The sequence below is a fragment of the Heloderma suspectum genome, chromosome 3 (assembly GCF_057233095.1).
Source record: "Heloderma suspectum isolate Gila_16-S chromosome 3, 16-S_ref, whole genome shotgun sequence".
Lineage (NCBI taxonomy): Eukaryota > Metazoa > Chordata > Lepidosauria > Squamata > Helodermatidae > Heloderma > Heloderma suspectum.
Window position 1 is genome coordinate 265,241,566 of NC_139460.1, and position 23,222 is coordinate 265,264,787.

The window sequence follows — 23,222 nt, forward strand, 5'->3', positions numbered from 1 at the left end:
TTTTAAAAGTTTTCTTGTGGTTTAAATAACTTCCCACTGTGTTTACCATTAGACACACATTTTGTCATTTTCCTAGTTGACTCAGCTCCTTTTCTTTTTCATTCATCATTTGGAGAGTCGACCGTGTTGCCCTCCTCAGCGTTCTCATCTTTCAGCTGCTGGCGAGCAAACTCCTCAAATACCAGGTCATCTTGGTCACTAAGGAAAGGTAAAGTTTCCTTTAAAAATTACATTCTTTTTCGTATCTGCTTACTGCTGTATTGGGATGCTCTCTTTTACTTTGGCACTTTCAGACACAATTTCTTTACACTGTTTTCATACAACACTAAAACATGCATTTTAGCAGCTTTTGTGCCACTGCCACTGTGTGATGTATGACAGAATGTGGATTCAAGGCAATATAGGTTTTACATTCTCACTACAGAGCACTTCATTAATTTTATTATTTATAGAACTCAAATTGGCATACATTGGGTTCCCGAGGTGGTCTCCCCTCTGGGATTGTCCAAATTGTTACTGAGAAGCTCAGCCATGATAACTTTATACACTTATAGTTTATATTTTTGTTGCCACTACCCTAGCACCTTGTCTAATATATATTGTTGCTCCATTGACTCATGGCATCCTGAGAATTCAGATTATTGACATTTGTGTAATTTGAAGTTAATTGGCCTGTGTGCCCTCCACTGTGACTTAATTAAAGAGTTACCCTGCAAAATCTGGGAGCTCCAGATAAATATAGTCACTGACTGGGATCACACATCATGATAAGCAATGGTGGATTGTGAGCCATGTTAGTGTCAGCATGGCTTACCATGACGTTTGAACCTGGTGTGGATGATTAAGCGTGGGTTGTTTTTCCTGAACAAGCCACCCTGAGAACCCACGGCTTGTAGTAGGGTTGTTGAGGATAGATTGTTCTCAGGATGGCTTGTTGTGATGTCTGAACCGAGCACCATAGCTTGTCCCAAGAGTCTACAGAGCCACTTGGCAAAAGCAGCAAAAAAGCTTGCCGCAATCTTGCCAGTGCTGCCTCCAGCCTCCCTTACCAGTGACTGCCCTTCCACTGATGCCCAAATGGCACTTAGAAGGACCATCACTTGTTCATCACCTTAAAAAAAAATTCAGTGCTTCAAGAGTACGCAAATGACGTCATATTTTTGCCTTAATTTTTCCCACAGGACTTTTGCAAGTGCACAAAACACAGATTCAGGTGTCCCCTATGGGTAGTCTTGCCTTGTCAATTTCCTAGTATGTTTCAGCTATAAAAGGGAGCACAGAAGTGGAGTAGGTAACAAAAGGACATTGACAAGGCCAGTCAGCATATAGGCTAATTTGTGCACAGTTTTAAAGGACTGGGTGGGGTGGTGGTGGTATAATACTAAGAGAAAGGAGGAACCTATTTGCACAGTTCAGAAGCACTGAAAAGGGGGGAAAATGTGAAAGAAGTAAGTGCTCCAAAAAAGGAGCACCAAAAGCAGGGGCAATAACTTCCACTTTGCAATATCATCCTCTCACTATTAAGCCTTAAACTGACACATGTCAGTGTCCTCCCCGCTTTCAACACTTCCCTGAGTCTCCAGCAGATTCAGAAATTGCAGCTATTGGCTCCCCACCACACACACATTTTTTACAGTTCCTTTGCAGAGCAGTTACTGCGCTTCATCAGGTTTGCGCAAATCTCACTAGATTTGCGCAAATCTCACCAGTTTTTTTTTTAACTGCTGTGCTTCCTTTGACAGCTGAAACATACTAGGAAATTGGTAAGGCAAAACTACACATATTGGACAGCCAAAATTGCACTCTTGTGCACTTTTGAAAGAATGGGGGGGTATGACCCCATTTATGCACTTCCGAAGCACCAAAAAGATAATTTGTAAAAAGGTGCTGAATGAAGTAAGTGCTCCAAAAAGGGGTAACAATTGGAGCAGGAAAGGGACCAGGATGAGAAGACAAGATGGCTTGTGGCACAAAGGACACTGGGATACATACAGGCAGTATGCTGGAGGACTGGGGGGCGGGGGAAGCCATGCTAAGCCACCACTCACCCAATCATCTCTTGGGAGTAACATGGATTGGCAAGTGAACAACCAAGTGAACAACCAACCAATGGTGGCTTATCCTACAGGGTGGCTTAGCATTATGTGTGAACCCACCCACTATCTCTCAGAAGCATGGCTTTCCATAGAATCAAGAGTTGGAAGCAACCATTTAGGCCATCGAGTCCAACCCCTTGCTCAGTGCAGGAATCCAGTTTAAAGCATCAGTCTCACCATCTTCATTCTGCAATATAAAGTTGTTGTATGAGCAAGGCCATTGTTATTTCATATAAACTTTCCAGGCCAGAGTACAGGTAAAAAGATAATGAAACAATTCTTACCTTTCCTTTCCTGTAATCATTGGTATACATTGAAAAGAAAAGAGGGGAAAGGCTTGGCTAAATACATTTCAGAATAAATAGCTTTGACTCTGAAGCTAAGAACATAATCTGTGAAATTAGAAGAGAAAAATCCACCTGCAGATAAGTAAAAGGAATATTACTGTGCAGCAGAACATAAACCTTTAGACTGGCACCCAACAACTCATTTCTAGACCCAGAAAGACTGAGGAGCGAGAAAGGTCCTTCCCTCTCTGACCAGGCAAATAACTGCCTGCCTGGATGGTCTCCTATTAGCAGACAGGTCAACGTTGTTGGAACCCAGAGTTCCTCTTAATGGGTCTTTCACTGTTGATTTAAACAAGGAGCCTGATCACAGTATAAGTCTCTTTTAGTAGTGTGTAAGACAATCCAATCAAGTGCCAGATGAAATGAGGAAGTGAGACGCACTGCATTTTCAGCTTGTCTATTTGTTTAATCAATAGTTTGTATTTAAAAGCTCAGAAGCTGAAATTCTGTACTGGCTGAAGTTAAGTACAGTTGACCATCCAGCACAGCCCATGAGAATGTACATATCTTGGAAAAGATGGTTTCTGAAGGTTTCAGTTAGATGAGCCCTTGCAGCCACTTTTTTCTTTTAATCTAGAGGTGTGCCCTAATAAAGCGTCAGAAGTGGAAGGCACTGTGGTTTAGAGTGGTAGGGGTGTTCTCTTCCCCTTTTCAGTCTATTTCAGCAAATAGCCACTTCCCTTGCTTCCTTAAAAAGAGAGAGAGAGAGACCTTGCAGCTAACTTTTTAATAGGGTTGCTAACTTTTTTTGCTGGCCCCTCTTGTGTGCCTTTAACATCAGCCTAATGCACATTAAGTAAGCATGTGTCATTTTTTCCATCCCTTTATCTCCATGCCAGGAAAACCTTGACTTGAGCCATTTCTGCATGTCACACTGCTGTTAAAGTCACAAGAGCATGGCCAGCAAAAAAGATGGCAATGCCACTTTATAAACATATGTAGGTCATTTGCTGGTTGACTAAAGAAGGGGAGGGGGAGATGTGCCTGGGCTCAAACCTCCTTGGAAGTCACACTCTCTGGTCTGAAAGCCATGTTCATTAATCCCATATATGTTAAAGTGGGTATTTGGTTGTGAAGAAAATACAATTTCCTCATGTCCAGAAGTACTCTATACATTTTGGCTGAACCTTGGCACTGGAAAGAAAATTTGGAGCTGAGCTAATAGAGTTAAGCTCAGCCATGGAATCTCTGAAGGCCCATTCTGAATCTACATGGGTGGAAGCCAGTTACAATAATTAAGTGGCAAACAGCACTCTACACATTCTCATACTGCATTATTATTTTCTCATACCACAGTATTATGAGAACATTTCTCATGTTCAGGGGCTGAGTAGTTAAGCAGGTTCTGGCGCTAACTCTTGGAACAGAAATACTTCCTTCCAGGTTGAAATCAACTGAGAAATTTAATTCAGTATTCTCTTAAAGGTTTTCTATAAGCATGTATTACTGTGTGCAGCCTCTGAAAGTGTTGCATACACTTATGGCCATTGCCATTCTGTAGCTTAACTTTGCTCCTTCAAATGGACTTTAAAGTCATTGTCAAATGTTCTTAAGGAAAGATTCTCCCTTCAATATCAAGACAAAGTCAATTTGAAGGAGGAAAGTTAAGCTACTGAATTTGTCAGTACCCTATAGGTGCAACAAAATGTGTGTTCAACACATGTGACCTGACAGTAAATAAATGACCATGGTCCTCAGGCTATGCATACATTTCCAAAGGAAGAGAAAGCAATCTGTGTTTCTCTGTGCCCTGTGGTGAAAGATGTGTATCAGTAATAATTAAGAATAAATAGACTTTTAGCCAGAGGAGGTTTAACTCTCTTCAATGGAATCTCACAAAACATCTCAAAACTTGCCCAACTGCAACCATAAACAGTCAAGAAAATTCTTCAGTTCGTATAAGATGGAAATTATTCACTGTACTGTGATTCATGTATAGCAAGGGTGGGCAATTTGTGGCCCTCCAGATGTTGTGGCCTACAGCTCCACTCAGCCCTAACCAGCATAGCCAAAGGTGAAGAGAGAGCATGGGAGTTGTGGCCCTCCAGATGTTTTGGCCTACAAGTTGCCTGCCCCTGACTTATAGTGACTGAACCTGCAGTCTTATACATGGCTATTCATAAGTTCCACTGAGTTCAATGAAACTAACTCCAAGGTAAGTATTATAGGATTGCATGATTTAGCTTCTAAAGACCTCAACACTGTTGTTTTATTTACTTTGAACATTCCATTAACTTTTTAGAGGTAGGTAGTATCAGGCCCATTCCACAGGAGGAAATGGAAATATAATTTAGTTGCCCAAAGTTTGGAATTTAAATATGGAGAGAAATTCTAGCACGGAATGTAAAGAGGGCTAGCAGAACTTATATGGCTGGATTTCAAAGCTATATGTAAAGTAGAAGGTTTAATTTTAACAATTCTCCCCTGAACTTAGACAATCAAATTTTATCTTAATGAGAAAGCTATTGCAAGCATAAACATGAGAGAGAGAAATATAAGAATTGGGGGGGGGGTAAATTTACCTTCTAAAAATCTTTTTATATTATTTAGTTATTATTTGAAATAATAATTCTTCCAGCAAGGATTACAATAAAGTGTTAAAAGAAATGGACAAATGCTCTAAACTTTGATTGTAAAATAAAAACACAGAGCAGAAAAAAGAAAGTAACATACACACTTGGGGCCCATTCCAGTTTTGCTTTTGATGAGCAGTTCTGTCCAATTTGGTTTAAAGATAACCCTAAGAAGGGAGGGAGTGCAGGAGCCTTGAAGCTGCCCATCAACAACTAACATTGAGCAGGCAGGCACACAAGTTATCTGGCTCACAGTCTTCTGCACTATGGTGAGATGTACTGTATTTCTTTTTAAGCTATAATTATTATTTCGAAGTTTGCATCTATACATATAAATTAGTATATGTAAATTCTATGCAAATTGGTGCCATCTGTGTTAGTGATACATATCCTCTTTTTTTGGCAATTCATAAGTGGCCCCCTGACCAATGGCAATGCACCAACACACTTGAAGGCAGCATAAGGGAGCATTGCAGGGAATAGGAGATCTGTGCACACCTCCCATATCCTATATCCTCAATCCAGGCATCCTCCTCTCTGCACTCATGCACCAAGAATAATTAACAAGAAAGGCAATTGGAGAAAAGGGCTGAATGGGGATATACGCAAAGCCTGTCCATTTCTTGCTGCAATACAACTTTTTGGTATGTGTGTACAAGCTAATTCACACATATAAGTTAGGGCAACAAGAACAATAAGACCTCTATCAAGCCCCACAGAGCTATTCAGCTCAATTGGTTTGGGTCCACTGAGCTTGAGCCTAACAACAAGCACCTTGTTCAAAAGGTCATATTACACCTTAGAGTTCACTATTTGTCTCCTATTGTGAAAATTATTGCTGATGGGAATTCTGGGCTGTATCTTGAGATGAACTGCATTTTCTCCATTAACCCCACTTTTAAATAAGTAAGAGAAGAATTACAGAGCACTATTAAACCTAAAAAAACAGAGTCCTACATAAACAACACATAGTAATTAATTAAGAGAGATAATGGGAGGAAGGACTAAAGGCTTTACTCATCACTACTTTATTATCCTCCTCTTTTCTTTCAAACTCTTGCTGCATTACTTTGCTCAAATTTGCTACTTAGCCTGGTGGCGCTCACAGACATAAGCTGCAATCTTTAAATGCACTTACTTGGGAGTAAGTCCCATTGACTGAACAGACATGCATACAATTGTGTTGATAGGTGTGCACATGACCTTCCACTGTGGAATATGAAAGGTAAACCCTCCAATTAGCATCCACCCTCCTTTCTGTTCCATCTGAAAATGTATTTTCCTTCAGCTTCAAAAGTTACACGTTTCAGGCCCATCCAATTAATTGCCCTTACTTAGGTCGGCTTCCCATTTCAAGGGGAGAATCACCTTCTTGGTTTCCAAGCACTAGGACAATACCATCAGAACGTTATAAGCAATGACAGGAAAGCAAGCACCAGCAAGAGAATTACAAATACTATTTACTGACCTGCGGCATTGACCTCCTCTTGCTTGGGGTGCATGAGACGGAAGGGCAATTCCATGCTTACCTCACTTTGGAAAGAAAGAAAGAAGAAGAAGGGAATCCACGACACTTATATACCAAACAAATTTGGCAGTCCCCATGTACCCAACCATCTGATCCATCCATCGTTACCCAGTCTTAACTCTCAACCCATAATCTTCCACCACCAAAGCATTTAATTTATTTGTGTGTTTGTTTTTTAACTATTACATTTATATTCCACCTTTTTTTCTCCAAGGAACCCAAGGCAGTTGACATGATCCTCCTCCTCTCCATTTTATACACATAACAACCCTGTGAGGTAGGGTAGGCTGAGACCCTGTGACTGGCCCAAAGGACTTTTCTCCATGAGGCATTTATTGTGCGCTCTTCATTCCTACTCATGGTTGTTTACAGGTTCTTTAGATGATGTTGTGACCCTCCAGTTTCGCTTCCATGTCTAAAGACCACTTTCAGCAAGTGTTATTAGAGCATGGAAAATGCAGCATTTAATTGTTAATGCAAAAGAAACCACTTTTTTCATTTGTGTATTTGTGCTATTCTGCTATACCACAGTGCCACCTAGAGGTTATCTGGCAGAAAAGCAGGAAACACTGTTTGTGTAGAGCTCTGGTCTCAGTTCTGTGACCAAAACAGGAAGTAGATGCAGCAGATTAACAGCCAATTAACAGCTTCATATAGAAAATATCAAAATTACACAGTCAGCTTCAGGGCCAAGTAGGGACTAGAACCTCAATTTCCCAAGTCCTAGTCCAACGCTAACTATTTCACCACACTGACTCTCAGGTACAAGACCCTTGAAAAGCCTTGGTTGTTCATTCTTTGTTTGCATGTTTATATCCCAGTCTTTCAATCAAATGATTCCTAAGGTGTCTGTTGTTGATATGATCTTTTATGATGCGATTTTTACTGCTGTTTGTTTAGTTTTTATTGCTAGGTTTGTTTTTTTACTTTTGCAAGGATACATATTTTTTGTTTGTAAGTCACCTTGAGTTTGATTTTATCATAGAAAGTAGGATATAAATCCTAAGTAAAATGTTTATATTCGTTTATTTCAATATTTTATGCTGTTTTTCAAAGCAAAAAGCCCTCTCAAAGCAGCTCACAATCAATACAATTTAAAAAAATTAAACACATGAAACATTAACATTTTAAATTAAGGTTAAATTAAATTGAAACATTAACATTTTAAATTAAGGTTAATTTAAATCTAATCCTATTAGATTTAAATTAAGGTTAAATCTAATAGGACTTTACTTTCCCTCGGCCCCCTGCATCTCCTGCATCCCTCCTCCAAATCTGCTCTAAAGGGACACTTAGTCCTCTGGAGGAGATCTGGGGTGTGTGCAGTAGGGGATGGGGAATTCACTCCACCAATGGTGTCTGTTCTATTGGCAGACGGGCACCATCAGCTAGAACCCTAAAACAGCAGCATTAAAAACATACCCAGTTCAGACCAGCAATCCAGATATAGAACAAAATAAACAACTGAGAGTAGCTTAAAACAGAAAGCAGCTGCAATTTGAAATCCAGCCCAGCATCTTTAACTAAAAGTAGGTTGAAATATTAAGAGAGCAATCCTACAGTCCCTGGGTGAGTATCCCAGAGACCATAAGATAGTTTGGACTCCCCCCTCTGACGTTGGAGATAGTGCTCCAATCTTGGAAGAGGGAGTTCGAGATTTGACCCCAAGCCCCTCCCCCTTGCAGCCAGCAAGAAAAGTTCCATGCCGGCTGCCCTCTGAGGTCAGAAAACAGTCCCTTTTTAAATGATCTTGAACATATTGTTGCTGGAGGGAGGACATTTTAAACAAAAATCTCATAGATTTACCTGGAGGTGAAATCTCCTAGTAGGCTATGATATAAACAAAGTACAAAATTAAAGCTTAAAATATCTAATAGAATATATTCCTAAACCAGCCAGCTTCATAAACTTCATACCAAATGCAGCTCAGAAAGGTAAATCATTCATCATTGCTCTCCAGCATTCACACAGTATCTCATTCCAAGAATCCACCGCCCTAGCATACCTCCTTGATCCGGCTTTGAAACATCTTAATTACCTTAAGGAACACTATTCACACAAATAGTCAGTATCCTCCAATGACATTTTTTACTTAGCATATAGAACAATTATTTTGAATTGACCACAGAACCTGACATTGCTGGATGATAAGGATGTTGCATGTTCACTCCCTTCCCCACAAATTCATTCAGAAGACCAAACAGAACTACCCATTACAAGAGCTTGATAGAGAAAACTCAATTGCTCTTACCCCGAGACAGTGAGTTTCACCTTTATCTTGTAAGCAACCAGGATCCCCAGAACTGTCTTGTCTATCCCATCTTTAATTCTGTCAGAGATAATAATAACAATAACAACAACAATCATGATGTGCAACTGCAGTGCTTACTGTCAAACCATAAGGTGGACTTTCCCAGTACAGCTACCGTGATTAATGCAAAGTATTTCTAAATCCCATACTCCAGTTAACATTCTCCTATTTCTAGGAATTCATTTTATAGGAAGGTCCCAAGCCAAGACTGATCCTAGTGTGAGTCAGTGGAGGCTGGTGGCTCGAAATTTGGTGGGGCTATGATTCCATTCTGGGTTTCAGTCAGAACCAGCCAGAAATCTAAAAGAGCTATCCAAGGTGCTGACCCTATTTTGGGAACAGGGTTCATCACTTTGGATAGCTCCTTCAGAAACCCAGAATGATTCACAGCCCCACCAAATTGGAGCCACCAGCCTCCACTGGTGTGAGTTCAACTAAGTGTACCAGACACTTCTATAATGACATTTCTTGCTTAACACACACACAAAGGAGATATTATTTTTCTATTATTTCTCTTTGGTCACATTAGTTAGCTAATGCCTTTCCAATTTGGACTTACATGGTACTGGAAGCCAAGTTTGTGTCTTCATCCTTTAGCTTCCCATCCAGCGCTATGCCCCGTTTCACGCGATTGTTTGCCAGCAAGGGCAGAATAGTCATTGTCTTTGTGAGGCTGCAGTTGGGCTGTACCTTTTCCCTGGAGCACACACAGCAAGAAGAAAGAGAATGCAGTTTTAGTTCCAATCTGATAGAATGGATTTTGGCCACCCATTTTCCTACCAACTTCAGCAGGATCTAGATGAGAGGGGACAGAACATTGCCCAGTGAGGCAAAGCTTTCGAAGCCATTGTTGAGGGGCATGTGCACATTTAAGCAGAAGGACACAAAACCTTTCCTCAGCCAGAGAGGAATTGGGACACAGCACAATGTATAGCTATGTGCATCTCTACATTCTAGAGAGGAGGAGGCAGTGAAAGGGCTATAACAGGAAAACTGAGAGGACAGAGGAGGATGAAGCATAGCACACTTACTCTGCCTCTTCCAGAGCCACTGCCTTGGTATAGAAGTCACTGCAGTATAGTACCACATTGGCAACTTGCTCCACTGAAGAGGGAATGAAACAGAAGAGTATCAAGAAAACATATAACTGAGAAAATGGGCAAAGCAATCTCCAGTTATTCTAACCTACAGAGAAAGACCAAGGAGAACCAACAGGGTCTAGGCTATTTCCTAGCATTCTCCTGAGTAAGCTGAAGTTTGCTCTGCATTTTTCACTTCATTTTGTGTCTGTTTCCACTAACTCTCTCTGTGGCCTCATATATAAAAAAATATGGATTGACAGTCACTTTTCATTGGTAGAATACAGGTAGCATGCTTTTAAGGCAATATCCTACAATGGCAGTTCTTACAAATCTAAGGGCTGATCCTCTTACATTGGAAAAACTGGGATATCCCAACCCCTCTATCACTGCCTAGTATTACACTCTTTGAGCAATGCTTCTACTTTGCTATTGCCTGATAAATATTTCACAGGTTTATGGACAAAATCAGCATCATACCTGACACACCAATCTTCTTAACCACTTTTTCTGTATTGTTGATCACCGTCACTGTGACAGGGATTGGCTCACCATGGTAAAACACCTGGAACAATTGGACTGGCTTAGCAGGAGGACACACAGGGCAAAATGGGGCTTCACACATATATTAAAGGAGAAGGGAAACATGCACTTTAACCGAAGCAGTTTTAGTTCCAAATGCAGGAACCCCTCACCTCTTTGCTGAGGCTTGCTTTCAAATGCAATGGTTTCTTTGACAGGAAAAACTGCCAGGTGGTTTCCACATGAGGCTGGGGTCCTGCCACTTCTGGGGCATACTGGATTTTGCGGATCAGCAGGCGGACAGAATTCCTAAGGAGCAGAAAGCAGGTTTGCTCCTGTGCACAAGAAAGTGAGCTGGCAGCAGTGGTGAACAGCAATGGAAGCAGCAAAGCTCTCCCCCTGCTCACATCTGAATTGGAATGTCTTTTCTACACCACCAGCACATGCAATAGGAGAAGGTGTCTCCTCTTAAAGTTCAATGTACTGTCCAATTAAACTAAAGTTCCTGGGTTCCCAGTGCGAACTTATCCATGCCTCATGCAAGCCAGTGTAGCTTAGTGGTTAGAATGTTGGAGTAGGGCTAGGGGGAGTCAGATCCAAATCCCCACTCAACCACAAAGCTCACTAGGTGACTTTTGGCCAGTCAGTCTCTCAGCCTAACCTACCTCACAAGATTGTTATGAAGATAAATGGAGGGGGATCATGTCTGCTACCCTGAGCTCCTTAGAGGAAGGGCATGATAAAAAATATATTACTTGGAAACAATGCCCACTATGTGCAGGATTATTACCACAGCAATGCAGTATAGTGGTGTAGTGCCTAGAGTGTTTGACTGGGAGCCGGGAGATCCGGGTTCTAGTCCCCACTTGGCCATGCAAGCTCACTGGGTGACTTTGGGCCAGTCACAGACTCTCAGCCCAACCTACTTCACAGGGCTGTTGTTGTGAGAATAAAATGGAGAGGAGGAGGAGGAGGGGGAGGATTATGTACTCCACATTGGGTTCCTTAAGGAGGAAAGAAGGCAGGATATAAATGTAATAAATAAATAAATCCGACTGGGTTTACTCCCTAACAAATCTGTTTAGGATTGCAGCCTTAAGTTAACATAGCATTTGATTCCAGTGGATTAAGAGTTTTCTCTTTAATATTATCATGGTTTACATCATTAACTAATTACTTTTCTCTTTTGCTGAGTGAAAATATATTTGCAAACAGATGCCAATCCAATCCAAGGAAGAAAAATAAAAAGTAAAATGTTATTTTATTTTTTTTTTAATTCTAACTTGCTTTTCTATTCACATAAGGCAGCATTCACATACAGTTCTGGCTGCTGCATCTTTAAAAGGGTGTGGACAGCCGGAAAAGGTGAAGAGAATGATAACCAAAATGATAAGAGGGCTAGCGCAACTCCCAAACTAGTAAAGGTTACAATGTTTAGGGCTTTTTTATTTAGAAAAAAGATGAGTAAGGGTGGTGGGGAGGTAATGATAGAGGTGTATAAAATTATGCTTGGTGTGGAGAAAGTGGAGAGAGAGACTCCCCCCACCTCACAATAGTGAAATCTGGGTTATCGAATGAAGCTGAGTGGTGGGAGATTCAGGACAGACAAGAGAAAGTACTTATTCACACAGTGCATAAACTCTGGAAATTGCTTCCTCATGATATAGTGATAGCCACCGACTTAGACAGCTTTAAGAGGTAATTAGACAAAATCATTAAGAATAAGACTATCAATGGCTACTATTCATGATGGCTAGATATATAGAACCTCCAGTATCAGAGGCAGTGTGCCACTGAATACCAGTTACTGGGGAACAACATCAGGACAGGGCTATTGCCCTCATGTCCTTCTTGTGGGCTTCCCATCTGCATCTGGCTGGCCACTGTGAGAAGCAGGACACTGAATTAGATAGGTCTTTGGTCTGATCCAGCAGGGCTCTTATTTATTTTATTTTATTTATAACATTTATATACTACTCTACATCTAAACAGATTCTGGAGCAGTGAACAATAAAAGATAAAAGGATAAAACACCATATTAAAAAGTTGTTATTTTTAAAAACAGAATACCAGTAAAAACCATGGGTCTTCTTATGTTAAAGATAAAGGTTGATAAACAAAGGCATAACACACATTATTTATTTTGGCCACCCACATGGTAGAGTCTGCATGGAGATTTAGAGCCGATAGCTGAATAAGAAGCTGTTTGTACTTGACAGTTTCTCAATGTTCCCCATTTCCCATCCAATGCCCAACAAACAAAATGTTACCTCTTGAGAACCCTCTCTTCAGCATTTTCCGCAGGGAAAGCTTTGACCTCAAAATCCACCCCACAGCACTGCAGGAAAGAGATGAGGTGAGAAGTAGATGGAATAATAATAGATTATAGTTGCTGGGTGTATTAAACATCTGCATGTAACCCCCGCCCCAATACTCAGTCAATCTCAGTTGCTTTTCCATTTGAACCTGCCACATGTCACCTACATATATGTACTGATTTTTACAATACAGGAGTTCATTTTAGAAGTCCTCTTCCCTTCTCTCCTGCCCCCAAGGGTCTTCAAAGCAGGAGACCTATTAGTGGGTCTCCTTAAATGGAAGGTGGGTATGTTTACCTGGTTTTCTAATCTTACACACGCCACCAGAATATTTTGCTGCATCACTCATTTTGCTAGGTGTCTGCAAGGATTAGAAGCTGAGCAAATCTCTCTTGCATCTTCAGCCTTCCCTGAAGCCAATTGTAAAGGGAGAACATTCTACCTTCCCCCAGAGTCCCCTACAAACAATAGCAGTCTTTAACTTTTGAAACCCAGGATCTAACTTTAAGCCCAATGTTCAACACAAGATTCATTTTTAATGTTTTCCTTTATTCATCCATTTATGCTCAGTGGTGTAGTGGTAAGTTTTGAAGTGCAGGTGCTCATCAAGATAGTCCCCATAGCCATGCCCCCAAGGAGAGTCCAAAATTGCAGGCAGCTGTGTTGATCCACATCAACAAACCAGTTTTAACAGTTTTCATCTCTGCCAAGAGGAGCTCTTTTGTAAAGCTAATGGGTCTTAATTGCCCATTCAAGACTAAGCCACTGCTAAATACTTTACATTACAACAAGGAAAAATATATTGTTGCTGGGAAAATTCATTTCTTCCCAGGTTACTGTGAGGATTGTAACTAAACTCAGAAGGAACAGGAAATTATGAGGTGGGTGACAGATGACATCAATGTCTCTGCTAATAAAAAAGTGGAGGCACTGCATCCCTGTGAGCCCTGGTTTCACTACACACTGTCCATGCTTATTCTGTGTGCACTTTTTCCTCCTTCTATCTTCTCCCCTTGTCTTTGTCCTCCTCTTTCTTTATTTTTTCTTCTTTCTCATATACAAGGAAGGAAGCAAATGTGGTAGCCACCTTATACTGGTCTATAGTAGCCCACCTTAAACTGGATGTTTTAAGATACAGAAAGGTGATCTCTACCAACTGGTACCAGTTTCAGCCATGTACCCTTACGAAGTAATGAATGGCTCCCTTTTTGGAAGGTTCAGAAAGAGGGTGCGGCCCTACAAAGTCTCAAATTATGTACAATATTCCTCAACAGATACTGCTTGTTTCATCCATGTACCTTATCATGTTATTAGTGGAGCCTAAAAGGGGTTTAGGAGGGCTGCCACCCTCTAAATGCCCTATCAATTGCTCATAAGGCTGGAGGTTTTGGAGATGCCACAACTTTTGTAAGATATCTAGATAGTCAAACCTTTTGTACCTTACGATGTAAGTATTTTGACACACACTTGGACTATGACCCCGTTGTGGGTCAGAAACCACTGATTATTGGAGATAACTACTCTCTCTGCAACAGACAGAGGCCCAGGGAGTGAGGAGTAAGGCAGAAAATGGTTTTCTGTGTATTGTAGGTGCCATGAGACAGGCATGGGCAGGCATGGGCAAATTTAATTCAGGTGACCATCATATCTACTACTGTGGGCAAGAATCCCTTAGAAGAAATGGAGTAGCACTCATAGTCAACAAAAGGGTGGGAAAAGCAGTACTGGGGTACAATCTCAAAAATGATAGAATGATCTCAGTACGAATCCAAGGCAAACCATTCAACATCATAGTAATTCAAGTCTATGCCCCAACCACTGATGCCGAAGGAGCTGAGGTTGATCGGTTCTATGAAGACCTACAACACCTTCTAGAACTAACACCAAAAAAAGATGTCCTCATCATCATAAGGGATTGGAATGCTAAAGTAGGAAGTCAAGAAATAACCAGGATAACAGGCAGGCATGGCCTTGGTGTACAAAATGAAGCAGGACAAAGGCTAATAGAGTTTTGCCAAGAGAACACGCTGATCATAGCAAACACTCTTTTCCAGCAGCACAAGAGACGACTCTACACATGGACATCACCAGATGGTCAATATCGAAATCAGATTGATTATGTCCTTTGCAGCCAAAGATGGAGAAGCTCTATACAGTCAGTAAAAACAAGACCTGGAGCTGACTGTGGCTCAGATCATGAGCTGCTTCTTGCAAAATTTCGGCTTACATTGAAGAACGTAGGGAAAACCACTAAACCATTCAGATATGACCTAAATCATATCCCTTATGAATATACAGTGGAGGTGAGAAATAGATTTCAGGGATTAGACCTGATAGACAGAGTGCCTGAGGAACTATGGACGGAGGTCCGTAACATTGTTCAGGAGGCAGCAACGAAATCCATCCCAAAGAAAAAGAAATGCAAGAAAGCCAAGTGGCTGTCTGATGAGGCTTGACAAGTAGCTGATGAAAGAAGGGAAGTGAAAAGCAAGGGAGAAAGGGGAAGATATATCCAACTGAATGCAGAGTTCCAGAGAATAGCAAGGAGAGACAAGAAGGCCTTCTTAAATGAACAGTGCAAAGAAATCGAGGAAAACAACAGAATGGGAGAGACTAGAGATCTCTTCAAGAAAATCATATCTCAAGGGAACGTTTTGTGCAAAGATGGGCATGATAAAGGACAAGGAAGGCAGGGACCTAACAGATGCAGACTAGATTAAGAAGAGGTGGAAAGAATACACAGAAGAACTATACAGGAAAGATCTGAATGTCCCTGATAGCCATGATAGTGCGGTCACTGAACTTGAGCCGGACATCCTTGAGAGTGAAGTCAAGTGGGCCTTAGGAAGCATTAGTAACAACAAAGCTAGTGGAGATGACAGTATTCCAGCTGAGCTATTTAAAATCCTAAAAGATGATGCTGTTAAAGTGCTACACTCAATATGCCAACAAATTTGGAACACTCAACAATGGCCACAAGACTGGAAAAGGTCAGTTTACATTCCAATTCCAAAGAAGGGCAACGCCAAAGAGTGTTCAAACTACCGCACAATTGCACTCATTTCACATGCCAGCAAGGTGATGCTCAAAATCCTACAAGCTAGGCTTCAGCAGTATGCGAACCGAGAACTACTGGAAGTACAAGCTGGGTTTCGAAGAGGCAGAGGAACTAGAGATCAAATCGCCAACATTTGCTGGATCATGGAGAAAGCAAGAGAAATCCAGAAAAATGTCTATTTCGGCTTCATTGACTACGCTATTGCCTTTGATTGTGTGGATCACAACAAACTCTGGCAAATTCTTAAAGAGATGGGAGTACCAGACCACCTTACCTGTCTCCTGAGAAACCTGTACGAGGGTCAAGAAGCAACAGTAAAAACCAGACATGGAACAACCGATTGGTTCAAAATTGGGAAAGGAGTATGACAAGGCTGCATATTGTCGCCCTGCTTATTTAACTTATATGCAGAGTACATCATGAGAAACACCGGGTTGGATGAATCACAGGTCGTAATTAAGATTGCCAGGAGAAATATCAACAACCTCAGATATGCAGATGATACCACCCTAATGGCAGAAAGCGAAGAGGATCTAAACAGCCTCTTGCTGAGGGTGAAAGAGGAGAGTGCAAAAGCTGGTTTGAAACTCAACATGAACAAAACTAAGATCATGGCATCTGGCCCCAACACTTCCTGGCATATAGAAGGGGAAGAAATGGAAGCTGTGACAGATTTTATTTTCTTGGACTCCAAGATCACCGCAGACGGTGACTGTAGCCATGAAATTAAAAGACGCTTGCTCCTTGGAGGAAAGCTATGGCAAACCTAGACAGCATAGTAAGAAGCAGAGACATCACCTTGCCGACAAAGGTCCGTCTAATCAAAGCTATGGTTTTCCCAGTAGTAATGTATGGCTGTGAGAGCTGGACTATAAGGAAGGCTGAGCGCCGAAGAATTGATGCTTTCGAACTGTGGTGCTGGAGAAGACTCTTATGAGTCCCCTGGACTGCAAGGAGGTCAAATCAGTCAATCCTAAAGGAAATCAACCCTGAGTGCTCATTGGAAGGACAGGTACTGAAGCTGAAATATTTTGGCCACCTAATGCGAAGAGAAAACTCTCTGGAAAAGACCCTGATGCTGGGAAAGACTGAAGGCAAAAGGAGAAGGGGATGGCAGAGGATGAGATGGCTAGATAGCATCACCGATGCAATGAATATGAACTTGAGCATGCTCCGGGAGAGAGCGCAGGACAGGAAGGCCTGGCGTGCTATGGTCCATGGGGTCACGAAGAGTCGGACATGACTGAACGACTGAACAACAACAGGTGCCATGAGAAATCTAGTGTAACACTTCTTTAGAAGAACAACCTATATGAAGGATTTGTGAGTTTTCTCAGCAGCACTGGGTTCCTGCACAGATCTGCACCTTCCAGGAACTTCCCCAAGACAGAACAACAAGAAGAAAAGATACTGAACATTTGCTAAGCTCTAAGAACACAGAATAACATCACCTATTGATTGTGATGTGTTACTTATATAACCATTACATTATACTACCTGCAACCTTTGCAAGTGCCTTGTGAGGAGCGAAAATATTGGTATGCTCAGTTTAATTGCTGCTGGCATTTGCCTAAACCAGCTGATCTCTTATCACCTTGGTATCTTTAAACCTGATATAAGTTCCTAAAACACACATTTAGGCAACATTTTATACCCTTAGAAGTGTAGTCTCTGGGGGAAGCAAGCATTTGAATTTTTAAGAGCTTTCCCATATACCTCCACAAGAACTGGAGCAAAACAGCTTGTTTCTCTGATGTTGAGGTAGTGGGAAGAGACTGTTGGCATTCTTCTTCTTGGCTCAATCAGAGCAAGAAGGTCACACTTTCCTAGGATGCCTTGCCTCATTCTTTGGGAAAAAACAGTGGTGTGAGGTATTTTCTGTTACAGAACCAATACAGAAAAGTATTGTATTCAACTTTCATGCTACATGGCCTTCTTCAGGAATACATATGGTATATTTTTAAATTGGCTTGTGAAAGTTATGGTCTTATTTGAGGACCACCCTGCCTAATTTACAGAATTTACAGGGGATCCAAATGGCAATGTCTTCCATTTGTAAACCTCCCATGTTTTCCCACCGCCTCTTTAATCTTTTTTCATACTACAGAAAATCTATTAAGGAGGAAAAGAACAATGCCTATTGATTGGTAGAGCTAGGAGCTGTCCATCTGAAAGAAACCTTGCTCCTCATTTCTCAATGAGAAACAAAGCTGTACGGCTACTAACATCTACTTCAGTTCCCCTGTAACCAAGGTTCATTAGGGGGTATCATGTCATATCTTTATGAATTAGAGATCATTTGTGTATTGGTGTCCACAAACCCTTCTCAAAACTAGGGATGTACGAAAGTCACTTACCTTTTCGCGGATTGTGTTCGCGGTGGGGGGGAGGCGCTCTGTCCCTCCCCCCAGAATCCTCAATGGGAGGGGAGGTGATCCGGTCCTCCCCCCCGGAATCCTGCCCGGCCGGCTCCGCTCCGTAGCCGGCCAGGCCTGCCCGCAGCTGGAGTTCCGGCTGCGGACGGGCTGCTGCAGCTGCCATTTGCGTCCAGCCAGGCAGCCGTGATAGGCTACGTAAGTATTTACGTAGCCTATCATGGCTGGGGGGAAAAAAAAACAGCGTACACAAATGGCGGCGGCTACGGCGGCCACCATTTGCGTTCCCTATTTTTCGCCATTTTAGTCTACGTAAATATTTACGTAGGCTATTGTGGCAAAAAAAAGGGGAACGCAAATAGCGTAGTGGGCGCCATTTGCGTTCCTGTTTTTTTTTTTTGCCATTCTAGTCTACGTAAATATTTACGTAGACTAAAACGGTGAAAAATAGTACGCCATTTGTTTGTTTTTTTGCTGGGCTTGCCGTGATAGGCTACGTAAATTCTTACGTAGCCTATCATGGCAAAGACCAGGATGACAATGGCGGCTGCGGCAGCTGGTCGAAAGACCAGCTGCCACCGCTGCTGAACCTGCTGCTGCCGCCACCCGGAACATCCGCCCCAGGTAAGCCTTGTCCCGGGGGGAATTCGTGGGGGGGCAGGCTGTTCCGCCATGGATTTTGGGGGGCCGAATGCCAGTGCATTCAGCCTCACTGAAATCCGTGGCGGAATTCTCCGCCATCCCTACTCAAAACACCTACTCAATCATTCTCAAATGAGCAGAAGCGAATCCTTGGATATTGCTTTCTTAGATTGCTTTCTTATTTAAGATATTAAATCCCATTCCCTCAGTCCTCACCTTCTCGACATCATGGGGAGCTGGTTGCAAGCAGACTGAGCAAGGCAGGTAGTCTGGAAACTGTAAGGACAAACAAGACAAGACACTGGGCACAAGTCGTTCTAACTGTAGTATCATCAGTTGCTAGAGAAGATCTGTGCTTGAGGAAGGTGCTACATAACAGAGAGCCCTAGGGAAGGCAAGAGAGTCAGGATTTGCCTGGGTAGCTGCTCACCATTCATCTACAGCCTAAGGGTGCAGTCCTATGCATGTTTAGACAGAAAAAAGTCCTGCAACTCCTAGCATGCCCCAGCCAGCTGGGGCATGCTGGGAGTTGCAGGACTTTTTTCTTTCTAAACATGCATAGGACTGCACTTTAAGGAAACTCTTTTTAAAGCCCAGGTCCTGTATTCTGCCACTAGATATGAAGCAGTGTTGCTACCTGAAAAATATTAGATGTATGAAACATCTAAACTGGAAGTTAAAGTAAACACTAACGTGCTGTAAATCCACTTTCTAAGCACCTCCACATCAAATTGTCAAGTTGAGAACAGAACCTAAAGAAGGAACAATGCAGAGTACTTACAGTTAACAGAAAGGGATATGCGTTTTCCCCCAGCTTATTCATTAGACATTCCTGCAAACTGGAGAGTGGTCTTTGTTTTTCTAGTGGTGGGTATACCTGTACCCTATAGAAATACAGGTCCTTCCGGAAAGTCAGGCCCATAATATCAATATCTTCTTGTCCATACCGAAAAGCACAAGTGAGAGTCACATATACTGGGAAGAACATATGCGGAATGTTACAAATATTGTGCATGACCAACCATGAACATCATCCACCCACTCAGAATTGTGTTTAGAGGTCTGAGAGCAATCACTTGCAAGCTGAGGCCAGACTCAATGTTAAAAAACAAAAGCTGGGTGTTTATTCCCATCTTAGTTAGTGAAAACTAATTGGAAGAAGCTGGGTTCATCTGCTAAATGTGACTATCAATTGCTCTCTTAGGAAACGCAAGATGCTAGAGAACCTCAAAACATGTGTTCTTCTGGCCACAGCTTAAAACAATCTAACCCCAATACGGATTCCTCAGTTATCTCCAACTTTCTCATTTTGCAGGAGATACCTGAGATAGTCACCATTCTGCAGCTTCCCACATCCCTGAGGGCTACCAGGTTTCTTGGATTCCTAAGAAGGCAGGCTTTTAACCTGGATTTGGTGCAGAAACTTCATATGTGGCTTTGGACAATGATAGTGAACAATGTTCCCCTGGTGTCAGTTGTAAGACCTGGCAGAGGTTCACAGGATCTTTGTGTCACCCTTGAGAACTTCTGCTCATTCCTGATGGGCAAATGCTTGCTTGGCTTCATCCTGGAATATCACTTCCAGGTTGCAAAAATGCCATTCCACCATTTTTCTTGTTTGGTGTGTATAATAGAAGTCAAGTATGAAATACTACATATTTTAGAAGTGTGCTGCAGATTCAGATAAATCCTGAATCCAATACCAAATTGAGCTGATCTGGAAAGATTCAGGAGATGTCAGAACTGAAGTGGGGAGTCCTCCATAGAGGACAAAATATGATGTGAACACTCCTGAAGCTTTATTAGACATTCAGAAGGAAACCGAGACACAGACAATGTCCTGGTTTGCACAGTCAAATAACAAACCCATGGTTTTTTAACCTTGGGTTCTTTGAAAATGCACGCGAGTGGGCAAGCTGGTTCCTGCTCATTTGCTTGCCTGCTTCTGCTTTCCAAAACTATCCAGGAACGTCCCATTCCTGGGTTGTTCTCGTGATGTGGAACAACAACCCAGCAAGAAATGATAGGTTAAAACTCTGGGTTGTTTAACTTGCAAAGTGCAAGGTTTGCATGTCACAATGACAACCTAGGAATGGAGAATTCCTGGGTTGTACTGTGATCTGGAAGTGGCAAGTGTGCGGCCACAACCAGCTATAGGTTAAACAAGCCATAGTTAGCCATTATGTGTGAACCAGGTCAGTGAGTCTGCAAAAATAAATATATTTCCCCCAAAAATTCTCCATATAAAGCAAATTCCAGGGTGGGCAGAGGAGAAGGGAGAGGAGAAGGATGTAATTTCGTGACTGTCAGCAAAATCGCCTTTTCAAAATTCCCAAATTGTAAAGACTGCTCTTGCATAAAAATCAATGCATCTCTATGGTATTTTACAGATTACTTACTTAGAGGCACCTCTACAAATTGCCCACAAAATCATGAGGAGGGGGAGAAATCACTTTTTAATTTGCCCACCAAAATCAACATTAACGGCACCTAGCACAACACTCCCTGAATCTATAATTCTGAAATTTTGCAGGTTTCTTCCCTGAGGGCATTTCTATGACATGTCATTTTCATTCAGATTTCCCCAAACACACCCAACACCCAGGGGTCTAAGTGAATCCCTTTTTGAAATGCCCCCAAACTGAAAATGCTGCTCTTGCACAAAAGTCAATGCACCTATCAGTCTGATGATTTTTTTCAAACCTAGAGACCCTCTAATTTTAAAGCACAATATTAATACTTCAAGCAGTAATCTCTAAAACAGCCATTAAGCCATCTGACCTTTTTTCTCCTTGACAATATCAGGATCCACTAGCACCACACCATCTACAGTAAGAGAGAGAGAAAAGGAACCACTCCAGGACACTGAATACTCAAGCATAGTAAATGCAAAGAAGAAACATACAATCAAGTTGGACTCACCCACGGGTTCCACATGATCTACATGGTCAATGAAATCTCGCTTCCCCAGGTAGATAGTAACCTGTAATATGGAAGAAATCATGATTGGACAAGGCCACCATCCAGTAAATCAGCTTAAGGGTGTGATATAGTTATAGCCAATACCAAAAGACTAAAGTAACCTTTGGAACATACTAGACTATTTATTGACTTAAGCATTTATACCCTGCCTTTCTTCAGTGAGTCCAAGGTGGTTGACATCATAAGTTAAAACAATTACAGTTTTTTAAAAATCTACTACTCAAACTTCTTGACACATCAAGTCTCAGAAGTGGAATAGAACTAGGATATCCAGATGCAAAGGAGGAGAAGAAGGGCTGTTATACTGCTAATAGCCATGGAGAAGGAGACATTTTGACAAGAGCAGCTTGCCAAGCTGAGGAAAGCTGCAACTTCTGAAATCTGCTCTTCTACAATAATATTTAGGATGCTGGCTGGGGAATGCTGGGGGTTGTAGGACTTTTTTTGTCTAAACATGCATAGGATTGTGCCCTTAAAGGACATTCCCACAAAACCTGCCTTCCATTGTATAAGGTCCCCCTAGTCAGCATTTTGTATTTAATACAGAACAGAGTTTGTTTATTTATCTAGCAAGCCAACAGCAGCAAACTGAGTGGACTGGCTGGAGGGAAGCTTACTGTCCTTTTGGAGCCAAATGACACTAAGGATCACTTGGAAGAATCTCCGTTTTTATAATCTTTTGATTTAATAGTAGGCGTGGGGTGTGTGACTTTCATTGGGATCACAGCACATGGGGAAGGACCCTTACCTCCCTTGCCACATCTCTGATTAAAATTGTCTCTCCCTTGCATTGCTGTAAGTCTTAGAATATAAGTGCCCATTGGTGCCAATGAGTACTTTTTTCCCAAGACTAATAGCAGTACCAGGAGTCAGAGTCGAGGGTGATTTTCATCAGGGTTGTAGCTGGTGTGTGCGTGCGGGAGGGTTAAGCATCCTCACCCACCCACTGCTGTCCTGATTAAAATTGCCCCCATGCACACACACACACAGCATTTTTTTAAACAGACTTTCTTCAAATTGACGTGCTTAGTGGTACATGTTGAGCCCTTAGAGAGGCAATTATATATCAGAACCTTATAACTGAAAAACAAGTGACAAACTGATTCCAGTCCATAATAAATGCTGTGCTGGGTACTTACAGCTTTATCACGAGATATCTTCTTGTAGATAACATGACTTCGCACAGGCATGACATTCTTCACTGAAATTTGGGAGACCGAGACCATCTTTGGAGTGTCAGGGCAGCTCATCTCTATAGTTATGTGATCTGGTGTGAATAAAGTTCCCTACATCAAGAGATCATTAGACAGGTATCAGGCAGTTAAAGACAAACTGTGGGAGATTTGAAAAGACAGATATTGAAAATGGATGAAAATCTTAGTAACCTT

At 41.8% G+C, this 23,222-nt stretch overlaps 2 protein-coding genes across 9 annotated transcripts in view; one reads left to right on the forward strand and one right to left on the reverse strand.

The window, feature by feature from the left end:
- SAG (S-antigen visual arrestin) lies at positions 1 to 23,165 on the reverse strand. Of its 2 annotated transcripts, XM_084846781.1 has the most exons (15): positions 22,974 to 23,165; positions 21,775 to 21,835; positions 21,634 to 21,678; positions 19,634 to 19,827; positions 19,069 to 19,128; positions 12,730 to 12,797; positions 10,633 to 10,768; positions 10,418 to 10,502; positions 9,890 to 9,962; positions 9,418 to 9,555; positions 8,799 to 8,876; positions 8,354 to 8,377; positions 6,488 to 6,552; positions 2,381 to 2,390; positions 1 to 198 (listed from the first exon to the last, which is right to left on the reverse strand). In XM_084846781.1, exons 1-15 carry the CDS (start codon positions 23,082 to 23,084, stop codon positions 99 to 101), a joined length of 1,248 nt encoding a protein of 415 aa, XP_084702907.1. In that variant the 5' UTR covers positions 23,085 to 23,165; the 3' UTR covers positions 1 to 98. The 2 variants fall into 2 exon arrangements, with proteins under 2 accessions (XP_084702907.1, XP_084702905.1); XM_084846779.1 differs by lacking the exons at positions 1 to 198; positions 2,381 to 2,390; positions 8,354 to 8,377 and adding an exon at positions 2,197 to 2,283.
- Positions 1 to 23,222, forward strand: part of LOC146351185 (uncharacterized) — a 42,232-nt gene that overhangs the window by 5,176 nt on the left and 13,834 nt on the right. For 3 of the 7 annotated variants that reach the window (XR_014789540.1, XR_014789542.1, XR_014789541.1), the window contains exon 2: positions 116 to 208. Coding sequence is in view for 1 of the 7 variants with exons in the window: in XM_084846789.1 (XP_084702915.1) it covers positions 21,788 to 21,823 (36 nt within the window). In the remaining 6 variants the exon portion in view is untranslated. Of the gene's footprint in view, positions 1 to 114; positions 209 to 10,677; positions 11,723 to 21,657; positions 21,824 to 23,222 lie in introns of those variants that run through there. The other 4 variants (XR_014789539.1, XM_084846789.1, XR_014789538.1 and 1 more) reach the window with 3 other exon arrangements.

What these genes read in the sequence shown, in the direction of transcription:
- SAG (XM_084846781.1), bottom strand. Translation starts at nt 23,084, where the DNA reads ATGAGCTGCCCTGACACTCCAAAGATGGTCTCGGTCTCCCAAATTTCA. An exon ending in AGATATCTCGTGATAAAGCT is followed by an intron (nt 21,836 to 22,973) that starts GTAAGTACCCAG and finishes TCCATATTACAG; the next exon opens with GTTACTATCTACCTGGGGAA. An exon ending in AACTTGGCTTCCAGTACCAT is followed by an intron (nt 8,877 to 9,417) that starts GTAAGTCCAAAT and finishes TATCTCTGACAG; the next exon opens with AATTAAAGATGGGATAGACA.